General features: G+C 38.5%; 1 protein-coding gene across 1 annotated transcript in view; it reads right to left on the bottom strand.

Moving 5' to 3' along the window:
- Adamtsl3 (ADAMTS like 3) overlaps positions 1-13,574 on the bottom strand; it is a 320,949-nt gene that overhangs the window by 73,133 nt on the left and 234,242 nt on the right. The window contains exons 18-19 of the mRNA XM_026388213.2: positions 10,090-10,282; positions 9,796-9,975 (exon numbers count right to left, since the gene is read on the bottom strand). Of these exons, the coding sequence (XP_026243998.2) occupies positions 9,796-9,975; positions 10,090-10,282 (373 nt within the window). The remainder of the gene's footprint in view (positions 1-9,795; positions 9,976-10,089; positions 10,283-13,574) is intronic.

Here is a 13,574-nt window from a genome sequence, read left to right on the forward strand (position 1 = left end):
ACCCTTAGTTACACTCTGGAACCTGGAATCTTCTCTCAGTTGAATTGACTGGTCTGAGGTCTGCTTGCTCAGGGTTCTATTGAACCCTGTCGTGGTAATTATCATTGACTCCTGTGTTCCATGTGTTTTTTTTGCTTGTTTGTTTTTAAATCTCTTCCTAGATCTAAATTTGTAGTTTCTTTAGTGTCTGCTACTATGTGTGGTTTGGTCTTACCCACTTATGTCATTTTCATTAAAGTTATCTATGTTTTATTTTTCCTTTGCTTTTGAAATCCTAATTACTGTTCTTATTTTTTGTTTTGCTTTTTAATGAGGGATTTGAGAACATTAAACTACCATCCTTCCACCATAGTTTTGCTTCACTGAAATCCTCCTAAATAGTTTTTAAATGAACTATTTTCAATAATATACTTTTAGATACCAGAGTACTCATCTTCTATGACTTCAACTACCATTCACATGTTGATAATTGTAGTTACAACTTAGAGTGAAGATTTTATAGACTCTCAAACTATATGTATATCTAAACTAAACCCATTTTCTCTCCTTTTCAAATCACAATCTGAATATTCTTCATCTTCTCTAATTTTAAAATTAATGGCCACCTCTTCTATTAGCCTTCTAAGACAGAAATAAGGGATGCCCCTCTTTTTTTTCTCATTTTTAAACAATTTGATGACCAAAAATGTCAAGCATATTTCCTGACTACATTTCAAAACTATCTACTATTCTCTATCTCAATGGCTTATTCCTCATTGGTTTTATTCCAGTCTCCATCTAACAAGGTTTCTCAAGTTCCAGAATTTCTTCCTGTGATACACTGTCCATAGTGCAGCCAGAATTATATGTCTGAAACCCTGAACTGTATTTCCTTATTCAAACATCCTCCATCATAAATACAGGGATTGATACAAGTACCCCCCAGTCCTTCACCACCTGGCTGCAACCTCTCCAGTCTATCGCATCTTCATCTACTTCCTCAATGCATCCCATTCCCATGCATATACCACTGGTAAACTCACGAGTCTGTGCCTTTGAATACACTGCTATCATGGACTAGAACAACACCCTTATGTTACTTCCACACAGTTTGCACTCATTTCTTAAGATTCAAGTCTAAAGTTATGTCTTTTACAACACTTTCCTGGGACCCAGGCAGACACAGATGTTTTCCCTCAATTGTTCCATAGTTCTGTACTGGGGACACCTTTATTAGACTCTTTAAACGTGATTGTAAACCTTATTTCAACTGCATGCCTCATTAAACTGTGAGTTCATTGGAATATTCTTGATTGTCTCTGATTCCTGGAGCGTGGGGTAATCAGCACAGTAGTGTGCAATAAATGCTGTTGTTTAAATGACTGTGAGCATGAAAGGCTATGGAATAGGAATATTCAGTTTAGAAGAAGCTTTTATAAGTCTCTTTATCGCATACAATGAGAGTTTGCCAAACAACAAGTGGAATACAGATATATGGAGATGTCCTTCCCTCTGGCAGCTACAATCTAGTTAGGAAAATAAGGCATGTTCAGATTGTGTGTGTGTGTGTGTGTATGAGATTTAAAATAAGTGGATCAAATAGAAGTGCATATAATTGAATGAACTGGGTGAAGTTTGAATGGGTCAGAATTTAAGAGTAAGTGGTCATACTGACTCTAGAAAGACCACTATTAAGTAGAAGACTGGCTATCTACATAATGATTAGTAATAAGAAACTCATAATTAATTCCACATAGTGAGAGTAAAAAGAGGACTTTAGAAAAACCTTGAAAACTGGAATGTTTTTTATTCATAGAGGGATATCTGAAAAAAAAAAGGTACTGCTTTAAGATCAAAGACCTTGAATCAAGACGATATTAACCCCACAGGATAATGATTGATAGAGTGAACCTACGATCCAGATGTCAGATATCTCCTGGCCCCACCAAACACTAATTATGCAGATAGAGATTTTAGAATGTATTAAGAGAAGCCCAACAAAGTTTCTTAGACTCTTTAAAACAAAACAAAACAAAAATTCCACATATTGGAACTTCTTAAGGTCATTTCCATGCTAGGCACCATCAGTAAGCTGAAATTGTTTATCAGTAACTGTGCGTGTGTGTGTGGCGGGGGTTATGCTTTAGAAGTGAGGTTTCCCAAAAAGATTATGTGTGGACAATGCAAGAATATTCAGAGACAAAAGGATTATATTATGAGAATTGAATCCTAATCAGTGGATTAGGATATGGATTAACTGGATATGGATTAACTGGGTGGTACACAGACAGCAGAGTGTGGCTACAGGAAGTAGGTCAGTAAGGCATACCTTTTGGGTTTATATTTTGTCTCTGGTGAGTGGACTTCTGTCTTGTGGATAACATATACTCAGTTGCTTTCCTCTACCATGTCCTTCCGCCATGATATTCTGCCTCACCTCAGGCCCAGAGCTATAGAGTCAGCCATGATAACATGGACTGAAACTCTGAAACCATAAGCCATAAGTCATAAAGCCTTTCTTTAAATTGTCCTTGTCAGTTATTTTGGTCACAGCAACGAAAAAGCTGGCCAAAACAAATTGATACCAAGAGTAGAATTGTTGCTAGGACTAACTTGACCATGTGAATCAGAAGCACCGTGAACTGGTTTGCAAGTGGAATTCAGAAAAGTATAGAGATGTGGGCTGGAAAAGCTTTAGAATGCTGTAAGCAAGCAGAGATTAATGGCTGATTCTGGTGGGAGTTCAGAAAACCAAAATGTCATCAGAACTGTGGACAGTAGAGACTGGGCTCTGGAACAGATTCTACTGGAAACTGGAGTAGAGGCCATTCATGTCATCCTGGCAAAAAAGTCGTCTATATTTGCTCATGCCCTCAGATTTCTGTGAGGCTGGATTTAAAGGTGAAGAACTAATTAATCTAGAAGAGGAATCTTCCAGGCAGTACAGCATTCAGGCAGTGGAATGGATATTGCAGGCAGCTTTTAGCCAAGTTTACTGTGATAATCAAGAGCAGAAATATTTGAAAAACTTGCAGTTTGGCTACAAAAGTGCAAGTAAAACTGGGGCTAAGAAAGCTGTGGTTGTTGAAGAGATTACAGTCACTAAAAAGATAATAAGTACTTTACCCAGAGACAACAGGAAAGATGGCTTGTGGGCATCCCAGAAATGGCAAGACCACACCTATCTCAGGCTCAAGGGTATAAGAGTAAAAGTTCCTTTAAGAAGAGATCATAGGAACTCCTAATTGCAGAGGGGGGATCTATTAAGTCATTTCACTGTGCTCAGCCAATGAGGCACTCAGGGGCTACTGTAGGTGTGGTCCCAGGAGGCTTGGCTACTGCTTGAGATGGTGGCAGACTTGGCATCAACCATATGGTGCTGGCTCTGCAGGAATGCAGGATGCTAGAGTTAAGGGGTCATGGAGGCTTCCACCAAGATTTCAAAGGAAGCCCTGGAAAGCAAGGCAAAGTGTAGCAGAGTTGGAGTTCCTTCAGGCTGCTCCTGAGTGGGTAATGTATGAAGATGTGAGAAGGAAGCCAAAGCTGCCGTGAAAACTCCCGAGATTAAGAGATGTCAGTAATGTGGGATATCTGTCAAGGAATCAAGCAGCAACAGGCCAAGAGGACTGCAACCAGCCAAACAATAGAAGTGGAGCTATACAAGCTCTTTAGAGAGAGCCTCACAATGCCTTCTGCTCCAGATGCCAGATGTGGAGCTATAGAACTTGTTTGCCCCCAGCTGGATTTCAGTTTTGTTTTGGTCTCATCACTTCCTTTTTCACCCCCTTCTATTTGGAATGGAAACTTTATTCTGTGCCATTATATACTGTATATATGAAACTTGCTTTTGATCTTTATAGTGGAAAACATCCATGGGTTTTTCTTGAGTTTCACAAGAGATTTTGGACTTGGACTTTTGAGTAATACCAGAACTGTTAAGGTCATGGGGACTCTTGAAAATGGTCTAAATATATTTTGCATTGTGAGAAGGGCATGAGCTTTTGGGGGCCAAGAGTGGAATGTTATGGTTTAGATATGAGGTATCCCCCAAAAGATCATGTGTGAGACAATGCAAGTATGTTTCAGAGGCAAACTGATTAGATTATGAGAATTGTAACCTAATTGGTGGATTAATCCACTGACACTGATGAACTGGGTAGAAACTATAGACAGATAGGGTGTGGCTGGAGAAAGGTCACTGAGGGCATGCCTTTGGATTTTATGTTTTGTCTCTAGTGAGTGGAGCGCTCTCTCTCTCTCTCTCTCTCTCTCTCTCTCTCTCTCTCTCTCCCTCCCTCCCTCCTTCCTAGTTGCCATAAGCTGCTTTCCACCACCATGTCCTTCCATCATGATGATATGCCTCACCTCAAGCCCACAGCTATGGAGTCAGCTTACTGTGGATTAAAACTCTGAAACCATAAGCCAAAATAAACTTTCCTTCAAATTGTTCTTGTCAGGCTTTTTGGTCACAGGAATGAAACAGCTGAAAAAACCCTGTGTCCTTGTGTAAATGTGTGTGTGTGCATTTGTAAATGTGAGTGTCTCACAAAAGATGCTTAGGGTAGGAGTCCTGGTTGTTTTGCCAATTTCTGTGGTGTAAATACTCCAATTATGGCTGATTGCAAGCTATCAACTCAATGTCATTAAGTACAAGTTGCCAAAAGATTACATAATTACATACATGTAAGGTATATGGTTTTCACAAGCCTGTATAAATTGGCTTCCAAACAAGATGATCTTCATGTTTTCTAATGAATAATTCTATTGAAAACTGGAATTCTATATTTGGAACTTTGTGTATCTTCGATATGTTCTTTTAAAATTTCTCATTTTTAAAGATATTTCCTTTTTTACTTAAACTATGGGTGCATTTCAAGAACTGAGAAGACTGCAGATAGGTCACTAAACACAGGAAGTAGAAAAGTCAGATGTGATTGCAGGTATTGGAAAGATGATGACATATTGGCAGAGACAGGAAATAAGGTAGGGAGTTGGTTGGGATGGGATGAAGAGGTTGTCCCTTGGTTTTCCAATGATGGGGATATATTCAACATGGAAAGCTGGAGATGTGGTATTGGATAGGCTAGAGTTTGTTTCTAGATAAGAAGAGTTACCTATAAAAGTCATAGTAGAGGTAGGGACACAGAATCAACTAGAGAGTTAAAAAAAAAAAAGAAAATTGAAGGGTCAAATATTAAGTTTTTTTTTTGAAATTTGGAAGAAGAAAAATTAACAGAAAAGATGTAATCAAATATGCAGGGAAAAAAACACCTGGAAACATCATGAAAGAAAAAGACAAATATAGACAAAATGGTCAAATGTCCATCAACATACAGAAAATAAAAAATGAGAGAAGGTTACTGGATTTTAGTCAAGGTATGAGGGCATCAAACAGGCTACAGGGCGTATATGGATCACAGAAACCTACCATTTAGGAGGATTGCCATTTATGAGTCAATGCTTCTTTCTTACAACTTAAAAGGCTGTATAAGAACTGAAGGCTCCTTTTTGCCAATTGCCCAGTCCAGATCTAAGAAACTAAGGCAAACTGATGAGCCAATGAATGGGCAGAGCTCACACACACCATGAATAGAGCTAGTGTGGGGAGAGAGGACTATTCCAGTTACAGGCCAGCAGGCCCAGCAGGATGAAGAATGGAAACTGCGGTGTGGCTTCTCACTCACTTCACGTCCAGGGTTAGTGGCCAGTTTCAATGTGGAAGGGCTTTATCCAGAACCACAGAACAGATGGCTGCCCCCAAGTGAGCCATCCCATGGCACAAGGGTTAGTTTGGCAGGAAGCTTTTAGAGAAAGGTGGTAATTTGGTGCCAGGGTCTCTGCCAAAGCAAAGCAACTCCAAACTGAGAGGAAATTTTAACTAACAGGGAAAATGCTGAACCCAGTAGGAAACCCAGACTGCCATGCCACAGGCTGTGTGTCTGACTGTACCTGCATCTGAACACTGTCTTTCAGTGTCCCAAGGTTTGTCCTACCTTCCTGTGAAATGTGTGCACTTCCTATTCTTTCCTGATAGTGGCTTCCTGAAGATGTGATCTTGGCTTTGAGAGAGGGCTCTTAAACACATGGGCTGACCTTCTGGCACAGGAGAGCTTGCCCTTTGCTTTGAGTAGCTGACTGCATCAGGTTCAATGCACATCAGGTGGGTAACTCCTCTTTTGTTTCCTTCCTTTGTTTCTCCCAGAAAAAAAACCTTTCCAGTGAATGATTTTCTCTCCTGTGTTAGCAGACCCCAGTATTTCTAAAAATCACCACTTCAACACCACTTTGCATTTTCCCCGATTTTTTTCAAAACCACTCGAGGGATGTATTTTCTTGCTCAGAGCTCTGTAGGGCCCAAGGACCTGTCAGTGATCTCATGGCCACTGGCCTCAAGGACATTATAGGCCAGATAGGAAGACCATATGGTGGCTCAGGAAGTAGTGACTCACTGAAATACAATAAAAAGTAGGGTCATTGTGAGTTTAAGTTGGGGAGGGAAGGCTGCATGATTTTAGGGAGTGGAAGACTTCACAGAGGCGGGTAGCTCAGAGCCTGAGCTGGGATTTGGGGGACCCCAGAAAGAGGAAAGACACAAAGATAAGCATGAGTACGATGGTGTCACTTTAATGACATAGAACTGGCAAGTGCAGGTCCAATTATTTGCTGAGAGAATGGACAGGAAAGGGAATCAATTATGTCACCGCCTGTCCCTACTCTCAAAGGCCAGTGAGAAGAGTTTGTTTCATAAGACAGTGCACTGTGAAGACCTACTTATTCTTACAGAAAAGAAAGAATCAGTGGGGTATTTTAGAGTAGAGCACTAGTTCTAGGCTGGGCCTATAAACAAGGTGCCTGGCTTCTTTCCCTAGCCCCCAGGCCCTCTGTTTCCTTGCCTCATCCCACTTGGGTTAGGAGCACTTGCTCCAAGAGCTCATTGCCTGAAGTCCGTCCTACCTTGGACATATTTTAAAGCTGAGTAACTCAAACAAGCATGAGGAGCGAGTGAAAAATGCTTCTCAAACTGTCACATGCACTAAACACCTGGGGATCTTACTGAAAAGCTGACTGTCACTGCTGAGGTCGGGTGGGATTAGAGATTCCTCCCTCCTCACAATCTCCCAGTTGATGTCCACTTAGTCCCTGTGCCACACTTGGCGCAGCAAGGAGATAAAGCATTCATAACAACAAGAGTCTCTCCACAAAGGCATGGCCCTTTCCTTACTGCTTTCTTTACGGGGACAGGAACTGGAATCTGCACTACCTGTGACAATGGGACATAGTAAAAGTTCACTCTTTGAGTTTAGCTCGGTGACTGGGACATACTCTGCCTACCCATTAACCAGGTAACTTTGCCTAGTACCCAGTCTCAAAGGGATGCTCAAATGAACACTTCTGTTTTGCGGTCTCTATTTTTCTGTGAGAAAGTAGGATGGGTCCAGGTGAGATAGCACATACCTCTAATCCCAGCAATTTGGGAGGCCAAGGCAGGAGAATCATGAGTTCAGGGCAGCCTCAGCAACTCAGTGAGACGCTGTCTCAAGATTAAAAACTACAAATAAAAAAGATGGATGATGTAGCTCAAGAGGCAAAAAGCCCTTGGGTTCAATCTCCAGTGCCAGAGAGAGAGGCTGCAGTGGGGCGGGGTGGAGGGAGCTGTGAGTTGGAGGGAAATAAAGCAAATCAACAGGGCTAAATTCTATCCATTCTTCCACAGCCTATTTTAGGGAGGTTGTCTCACCTAGAATAGCCATACCTCTTGCTTTAGGACCTGAATGTTGGAGAAGACAGTTCTCCTGTCTCTTGTGTCACTGACTTATAGTGTGACAGGTTGAGGTGAGAGCATCGTCTCCTCTCCTGTGAGCTAGATAGAGGGAGTAGGGAATGATGTCTTCATCAAGGGCAACTCCTCCTCTGCAGACCCTGAAGAGAGGTATTCAATTCTTTTCCTGAATACTTTTTGAGTATTTAGGGGGACATTTATGTAGACTTTCAGTGAGCTTCATGAGGAATAGGACTCTGACCTGTAATTTTTTTTTTCTTAAGACAGTTTTAAAATATTGGTACTTAATTGAGCTACCAGTTAAAACTCCAAATCTGGAGAACATGTATTATCAATCTAACTTACTGCCAGAATTATGGACTTTCCCTTAAGGAAGAAGGGAAAGCCCTCCTCTGCTAGATGTTTCCCTATCAAATATCTCATATTATACTCACTAACCAAAACTTTTAGAGGAAGGAAAATTGGAGCTCAGAGAGGCTAAGTATACTGAACAAGGACAAGCAGCTTATAGGCTTTAGAGTTAGGATCCAGCATTGGTCTATTTGGCTCAAAAGGCCCTGCTCTTGCATGAAAGATCACCTTCTTACTAAATTTTGGTCACACAAACTTGGGTTTGAATCCTAGCTCCATTGTTAGGAAGTTACTTAATCTTAATGAACCTATATTTTCTCATCTATGGAAATGGAGACCATATCTGCTTTTAGAAGAGGGTGACAGGTATGACTCCATCTGGCACTGAACTAGCACATGAACACACTAGTTCATTCACATGTGTGCTTTTACCACTGAGTTACATCCCCAACCTTTTTTTAAAAAAATTTTATTTAGAGACAGGATCTCACTAAGTTGTTTAGGGCCTTGCTAAGTTGCTGAAGGTGACCTTAAAATTGTGATCCTCCTGCCTTGGCTTCCTAAATTGCTGGAATGACAGGAAACTGCCACCATGCCTGGCTTGCCCTATCTAATTTCTTAAAGTGATTTCTGATGTTGAGATTGGCTCTCTACCCTCAGAAGACAGTTTATGGTAGTGACTGGAGGTTCCAAAATACTGACAACACAACTTATAAGAATTATCTGTTTCTGAATCTTTGCTAAGAACCTCAGCCTGTAGATCTATAGATGTTAAAGATACAGCAAGACTGGAGCAAAAGTCTAGAATAAGGATAAAGAGCTGGAATAAGAATAAAAGATTGCAATAAGAAGACCATCAGACCAAGAAAGGCCCTGGGAGCTACTCTGGGAACTTGATTCTGCAAGTAATAAGACCCTGAAAGATTCTGCACAAACATTTGACTTGATGAAAACAGTGATGGAGATATTATGGTTTATCAGATAGCCTGGAGATGGGAGAGTAATATGGAGACAAGTAGATCAAGTGAACAGTTTCATAACAGAAAGAACCCTTGGAATAAAGTCAAGGAATGGATTCTGCTCCTACATTCTCATCTGTGTGAGCTTGGACATCTTATTTAAAGTGCTAGGGCTTTAATATTCCCACCTAAAAATTAAATCATCATTACCAGATTGTGTTGATTCCTGTCCACACAAGACAACGTGCTAGAACTCAACTTACTGCAATAATCCAACCTTGCAATGATGTAGGGCAAAACTAACCATGATAGAAACAGATTGTAGAGGATATAAATGTATAAAGATGTTCAGAAAGTTGAAATTACAGGGTTTAATGAATAATTCTAAGAGAGAACACAACGAAGAAAGGAACCAAACTGATTTTGAGTTTTTCCTTGGATACTATGATGCTAGTACCTCCCAAAGAAGGGATTCATTTGGGAGAAAAAATTATGAGAAGAGTTTAAATAATATGGTGTAAAAACTGAAAATGATTAATTGAGATCAGGCCTGAATCCTCATCCAGTCCATGACCCCAAGAGTGAGAGTGTCTTCTTAAATTTGCACCCCACGCACCCTACTCATCTCACAGCAGTCCTGGTCTGATCCTGTGGAGGAATTATTAAGAAGCTGAAACAAAGGAGGAACAGAAAAGAAGAAACTGTAAAGTTGAGAATAGTCCTTACCTTTGACCAGTCTCCTACAGCTAAATGTGGGGGGCAGTCTATTCTGGCACAGGATTTATGAGACGATGCCTTGGGTCCTTGGCACAACTCATCAGAGAGATTCAAAAAACTGCCATCTGTTAATAGCTGCCGACAGGTGACTCTTCGGTTCTGAGTTCCCCCACCACATGTCCTGGAACACTAAGAAGACAAGAGGAGGTAAGGCAGTGGGCTCAGCTCACTCTAGAGTACAGCAATGCAGGGCTCCTCATTGTCATAAGCATGGCAGGTCATGGGGTCGCCAATCTGCTGTACCTGCTGCCAATCTTCAATATGCCAGCCAGGAGGGCAATCAAATTGATTGCATGCTTGTAGGGCATGGGGCTTTTCATCCCTGCATTCCTCAGCAGGTGCAGGGGACTCTTCTGGGTGCAGGCAGTACACTTCCCTGGTCTGGATTCCAACACCACAGGTTGCTGAACAGGGACCCCAGGAGCCCATGTGCCACCTACACAAAAAGCCAAGGGGAAAGTTGAATTGTTCAATGAGACAAGGTGCAACAGTCTACATGAACAATTTTAAGTTCTTCTCTGCACTTCTGGGTTTTATACACTGTATAAAAATTCCACAGCAACAGCATCTCCATCAATGTAAGCAATTAAAATACAGGAATGTGGTATTGAAAGGAAGATATGTCAGGGAAGTGTTTTAAGATCTTACTTGTTTGGAAAGGTCTAGTGAAAAGAAGCAGAGTTGCTCCCATCCTGCCTCACCACCATCTATCAAAAATAAAATCTTGGTTTGGTTTTGAGTAGAGTCCCAAGGCAATGATGATTTATATAGGTGTCAAAAGAAATTTTAAATGTTCAAAAACACACTTCAGGAAATCTTCAGGGCACCTGGATTCATTATTTGGAATATCCCTAAGAAAATTCCTTTATGTTAGGAGTGGATTTACAACATAAATATAATGTGATTCCTTTGCAATAAGATCTTGGAAAAATCAGGTTTTCTCATGAAACATCTGTAAAAAATGAAAAACCAGGGCAGTTGCTTTTAATACATATTTCCAAGTTGCCTTCAAGGAAGATTCTCCCAATTTACACCCAGTAGAAGCATGTGAGAGAGCCAAGCCAGATAATACTATTTAAAACATCTCTGTCCAACTGATGGGTTAAAAAAATTACGTGTTATGTTCATTTTAATTTGTGAAAATTTAATTTTTAGTGAAATGAAACTAATTATTGTAGATATACATCATGAAGTAAATTTTAAATTGCTTAAAATGTACATAAAAGGATGGTGGCTCCAGAGTAGTTTGTAGTAGCAAAGACAAAAAAAATAAAATAAAATTTCACAAAATGAAAAATTATCTAAATATTTAGCAATGAAGGACAAAATAATATTTGTGAATGCAGAGAGTACAAAATAAATACTTGTGCATGCACAGAGTACAATTCTAGAGTAATAAAGTGGACAACTGACATACAAATGCATTCATGATGTTTTTATTAGAAAAGATTATCATAAAATGGCTTATAAAAATAATCCTATATTTTATGCAGCAATAAATGTATGCAGAAAATTCTGCATATTTGTACATCTAAATGTTAACAGTGATAAGTGATAAGATTGTTATTTTCTTTTCATCCTTACTATATATTTTCCTGAATTTTATTATAATGAGCATTCATTCCTGGAGAAAAAAATCAGTTTTCTTAAAAAAATTAGTGTTTTTTGAAAAGTGATTTTGTTCTAATCATTTCTAATTTTCTATAATAAATGTTTTATTTGTATATATAGTGGGAAAATGAAATTACAAGAGGACAAAGAGGAAAATTTTTATTTATATGGAAATTTTTGTAATGAAGATACAATGATTAATAAAGTACAGAATCTGAATAAAAAGTCTAAATATGTATGAAGTATGAGCTGTTAGATGCAAGAATAATGAACAGAAATATAACGGGAAAATTTGAAAGCTTTAAAATGTTTTGCCAAGCTCTTCCCATATCAAGAAGAAAAATATTAACAAGAACATAAATTTAAGAATATATTTGAAAATATTGATGAAATAGATAACTTTCTAGGAAACTACAGCAGTCCCATCCAAGAAGGGGTCTAGACCCTGCTCCTCTTGTGAACAAATCTCTACAAAGTTTCAAGGAACAAGTGAATTCCCCAAATACCTTAAATTTTCCAAAGTAGAAGATTAAAATATTTTAATGCCTATTCTGAAATTAGCCAAACCTGAGCACAAAATCTGATAAATATATAGAAAAAATTTTCATGTGAACATATATCCTAAATCCTAAATAAAAGTGTAAATTATAAGCATAAAGAAACAAGTTAATCAAAAAATTAAAATAATACAGAATATATGTTATAAACTAAAGGTTTATGTCTCCCCAAAAGTCACATGTTGAAGCTCGTCTCCCAGTGGGTTAGAGTTATGAGTTCAGGACCTTCATGAGGACATTAGTGCCTTTATAAAAAGACACAGCAAAGAGTTTGCACTCTCTACCAGACAACAAGAAGGTGAGAAACTGGATTTCTGAAGGCCAGGAAGAGTCCTCACCAATAACTAGACCCTGCCTGACTTTGATCTTGGATTTTCCAGGCATACAAAAAATAAAATGCTGTTGGTTAAGCCACCTAGTCTATGGTATTTTGTTAAGGCAGCCTGAGCTAAGACAGCTGATCACAGTGGAAGTGAAATAGGTAATCCCCAAATATTTGAAATTATGCAATAACCTTTTAATTTACTTTTGAGCTAAAGAAAGAATCACAATGGAAATCAGATTGTATTTTTAAGTTAATGTTAATAAAAATATGAAATGTCAAAATTTGTAGGATTCAGGTAATGCTATAAAGAGAAAAAAATAGCCTTAAATGCATACATTAAAAAAGAAAGATTGGCTTTAATAATCCTAGTATCTATTAACAGCATTTAAACTCATAGAAGAACATAGAAGAAAGGAAACAAAGCAATTACCAAAGATAAGAACAGAAATAAATAAATTAGAATATAAAAAAGATGGTTTTTCAAAAGACTAATAAAATTGATAAGTCCTTGATGAAATATGAAGGAAGATGAGAGAAGGCATGAATTACCAATGTTAGGAATTTAAGGGGCAATTTTAAAGATATTAAAAATAATGAGTGTATGTTTATAATAAAAAACACAATTGATAAATTTGCAAAGATACACAGACTGAAGTAAATTCAGAAAACCCCCCAAAAACCTACAAAACCCAGTTTAGAAAAACATACAAATGGGGAGAAATTTGACCATTTCTTAAATTAAATTTATAATTTAAAATGTTAAAAGAAACCTCCCGTATCAGATGACTTCCTGAGATTCTACTAAGCATTTAAAGTGTATATAATTTCACCCTTACATAAACTCTCCAGAAAAAAGAAGAGGGAAATCTTCCAATTCACTTAGGTCAATGTCTCTTATAAATGCATACATAAAAATTCTAAACCAAATTTTAGCATACAAATGATTAAGTGACCAAGCTAGATTTATTCCAGGAAGGCAAAATAGATTCAACTACGGGACATCAGTGTGTAAAGCATTAGCAAAGTAAGGAGAAAAATCATAGTATCCTTTCAGTGGAAAAAGAAAAACATTTGCTAAATTTTAACAGATATTCATAATAACCTTCTTAATCTGAATAAATCCATCCAAAAATCAAGTGGAGGGAGGATGCAGCGGGAGAGGGTGGAAGAATATAGCAAGACAGATAATTGAGCTCCACTCTGTTATGAAAAATAGCAAAAACAGTTAAAGAAAG

This window comes from Urocitellus parryii, chromosome 6 (genome assembly GCF_045843805.1).
Source record: "Urocitellus parryii isolate mUroPar1 chromosome 6, mUroPar1.hap1, whole genome shotgun sequence".
Classification (NCBI taxonomy): Eukaryota; Metazoa; Chordata; class Mammalia; order Rodentia; family Sciuridae; genus Urocitellus; species Urocitellus parryii.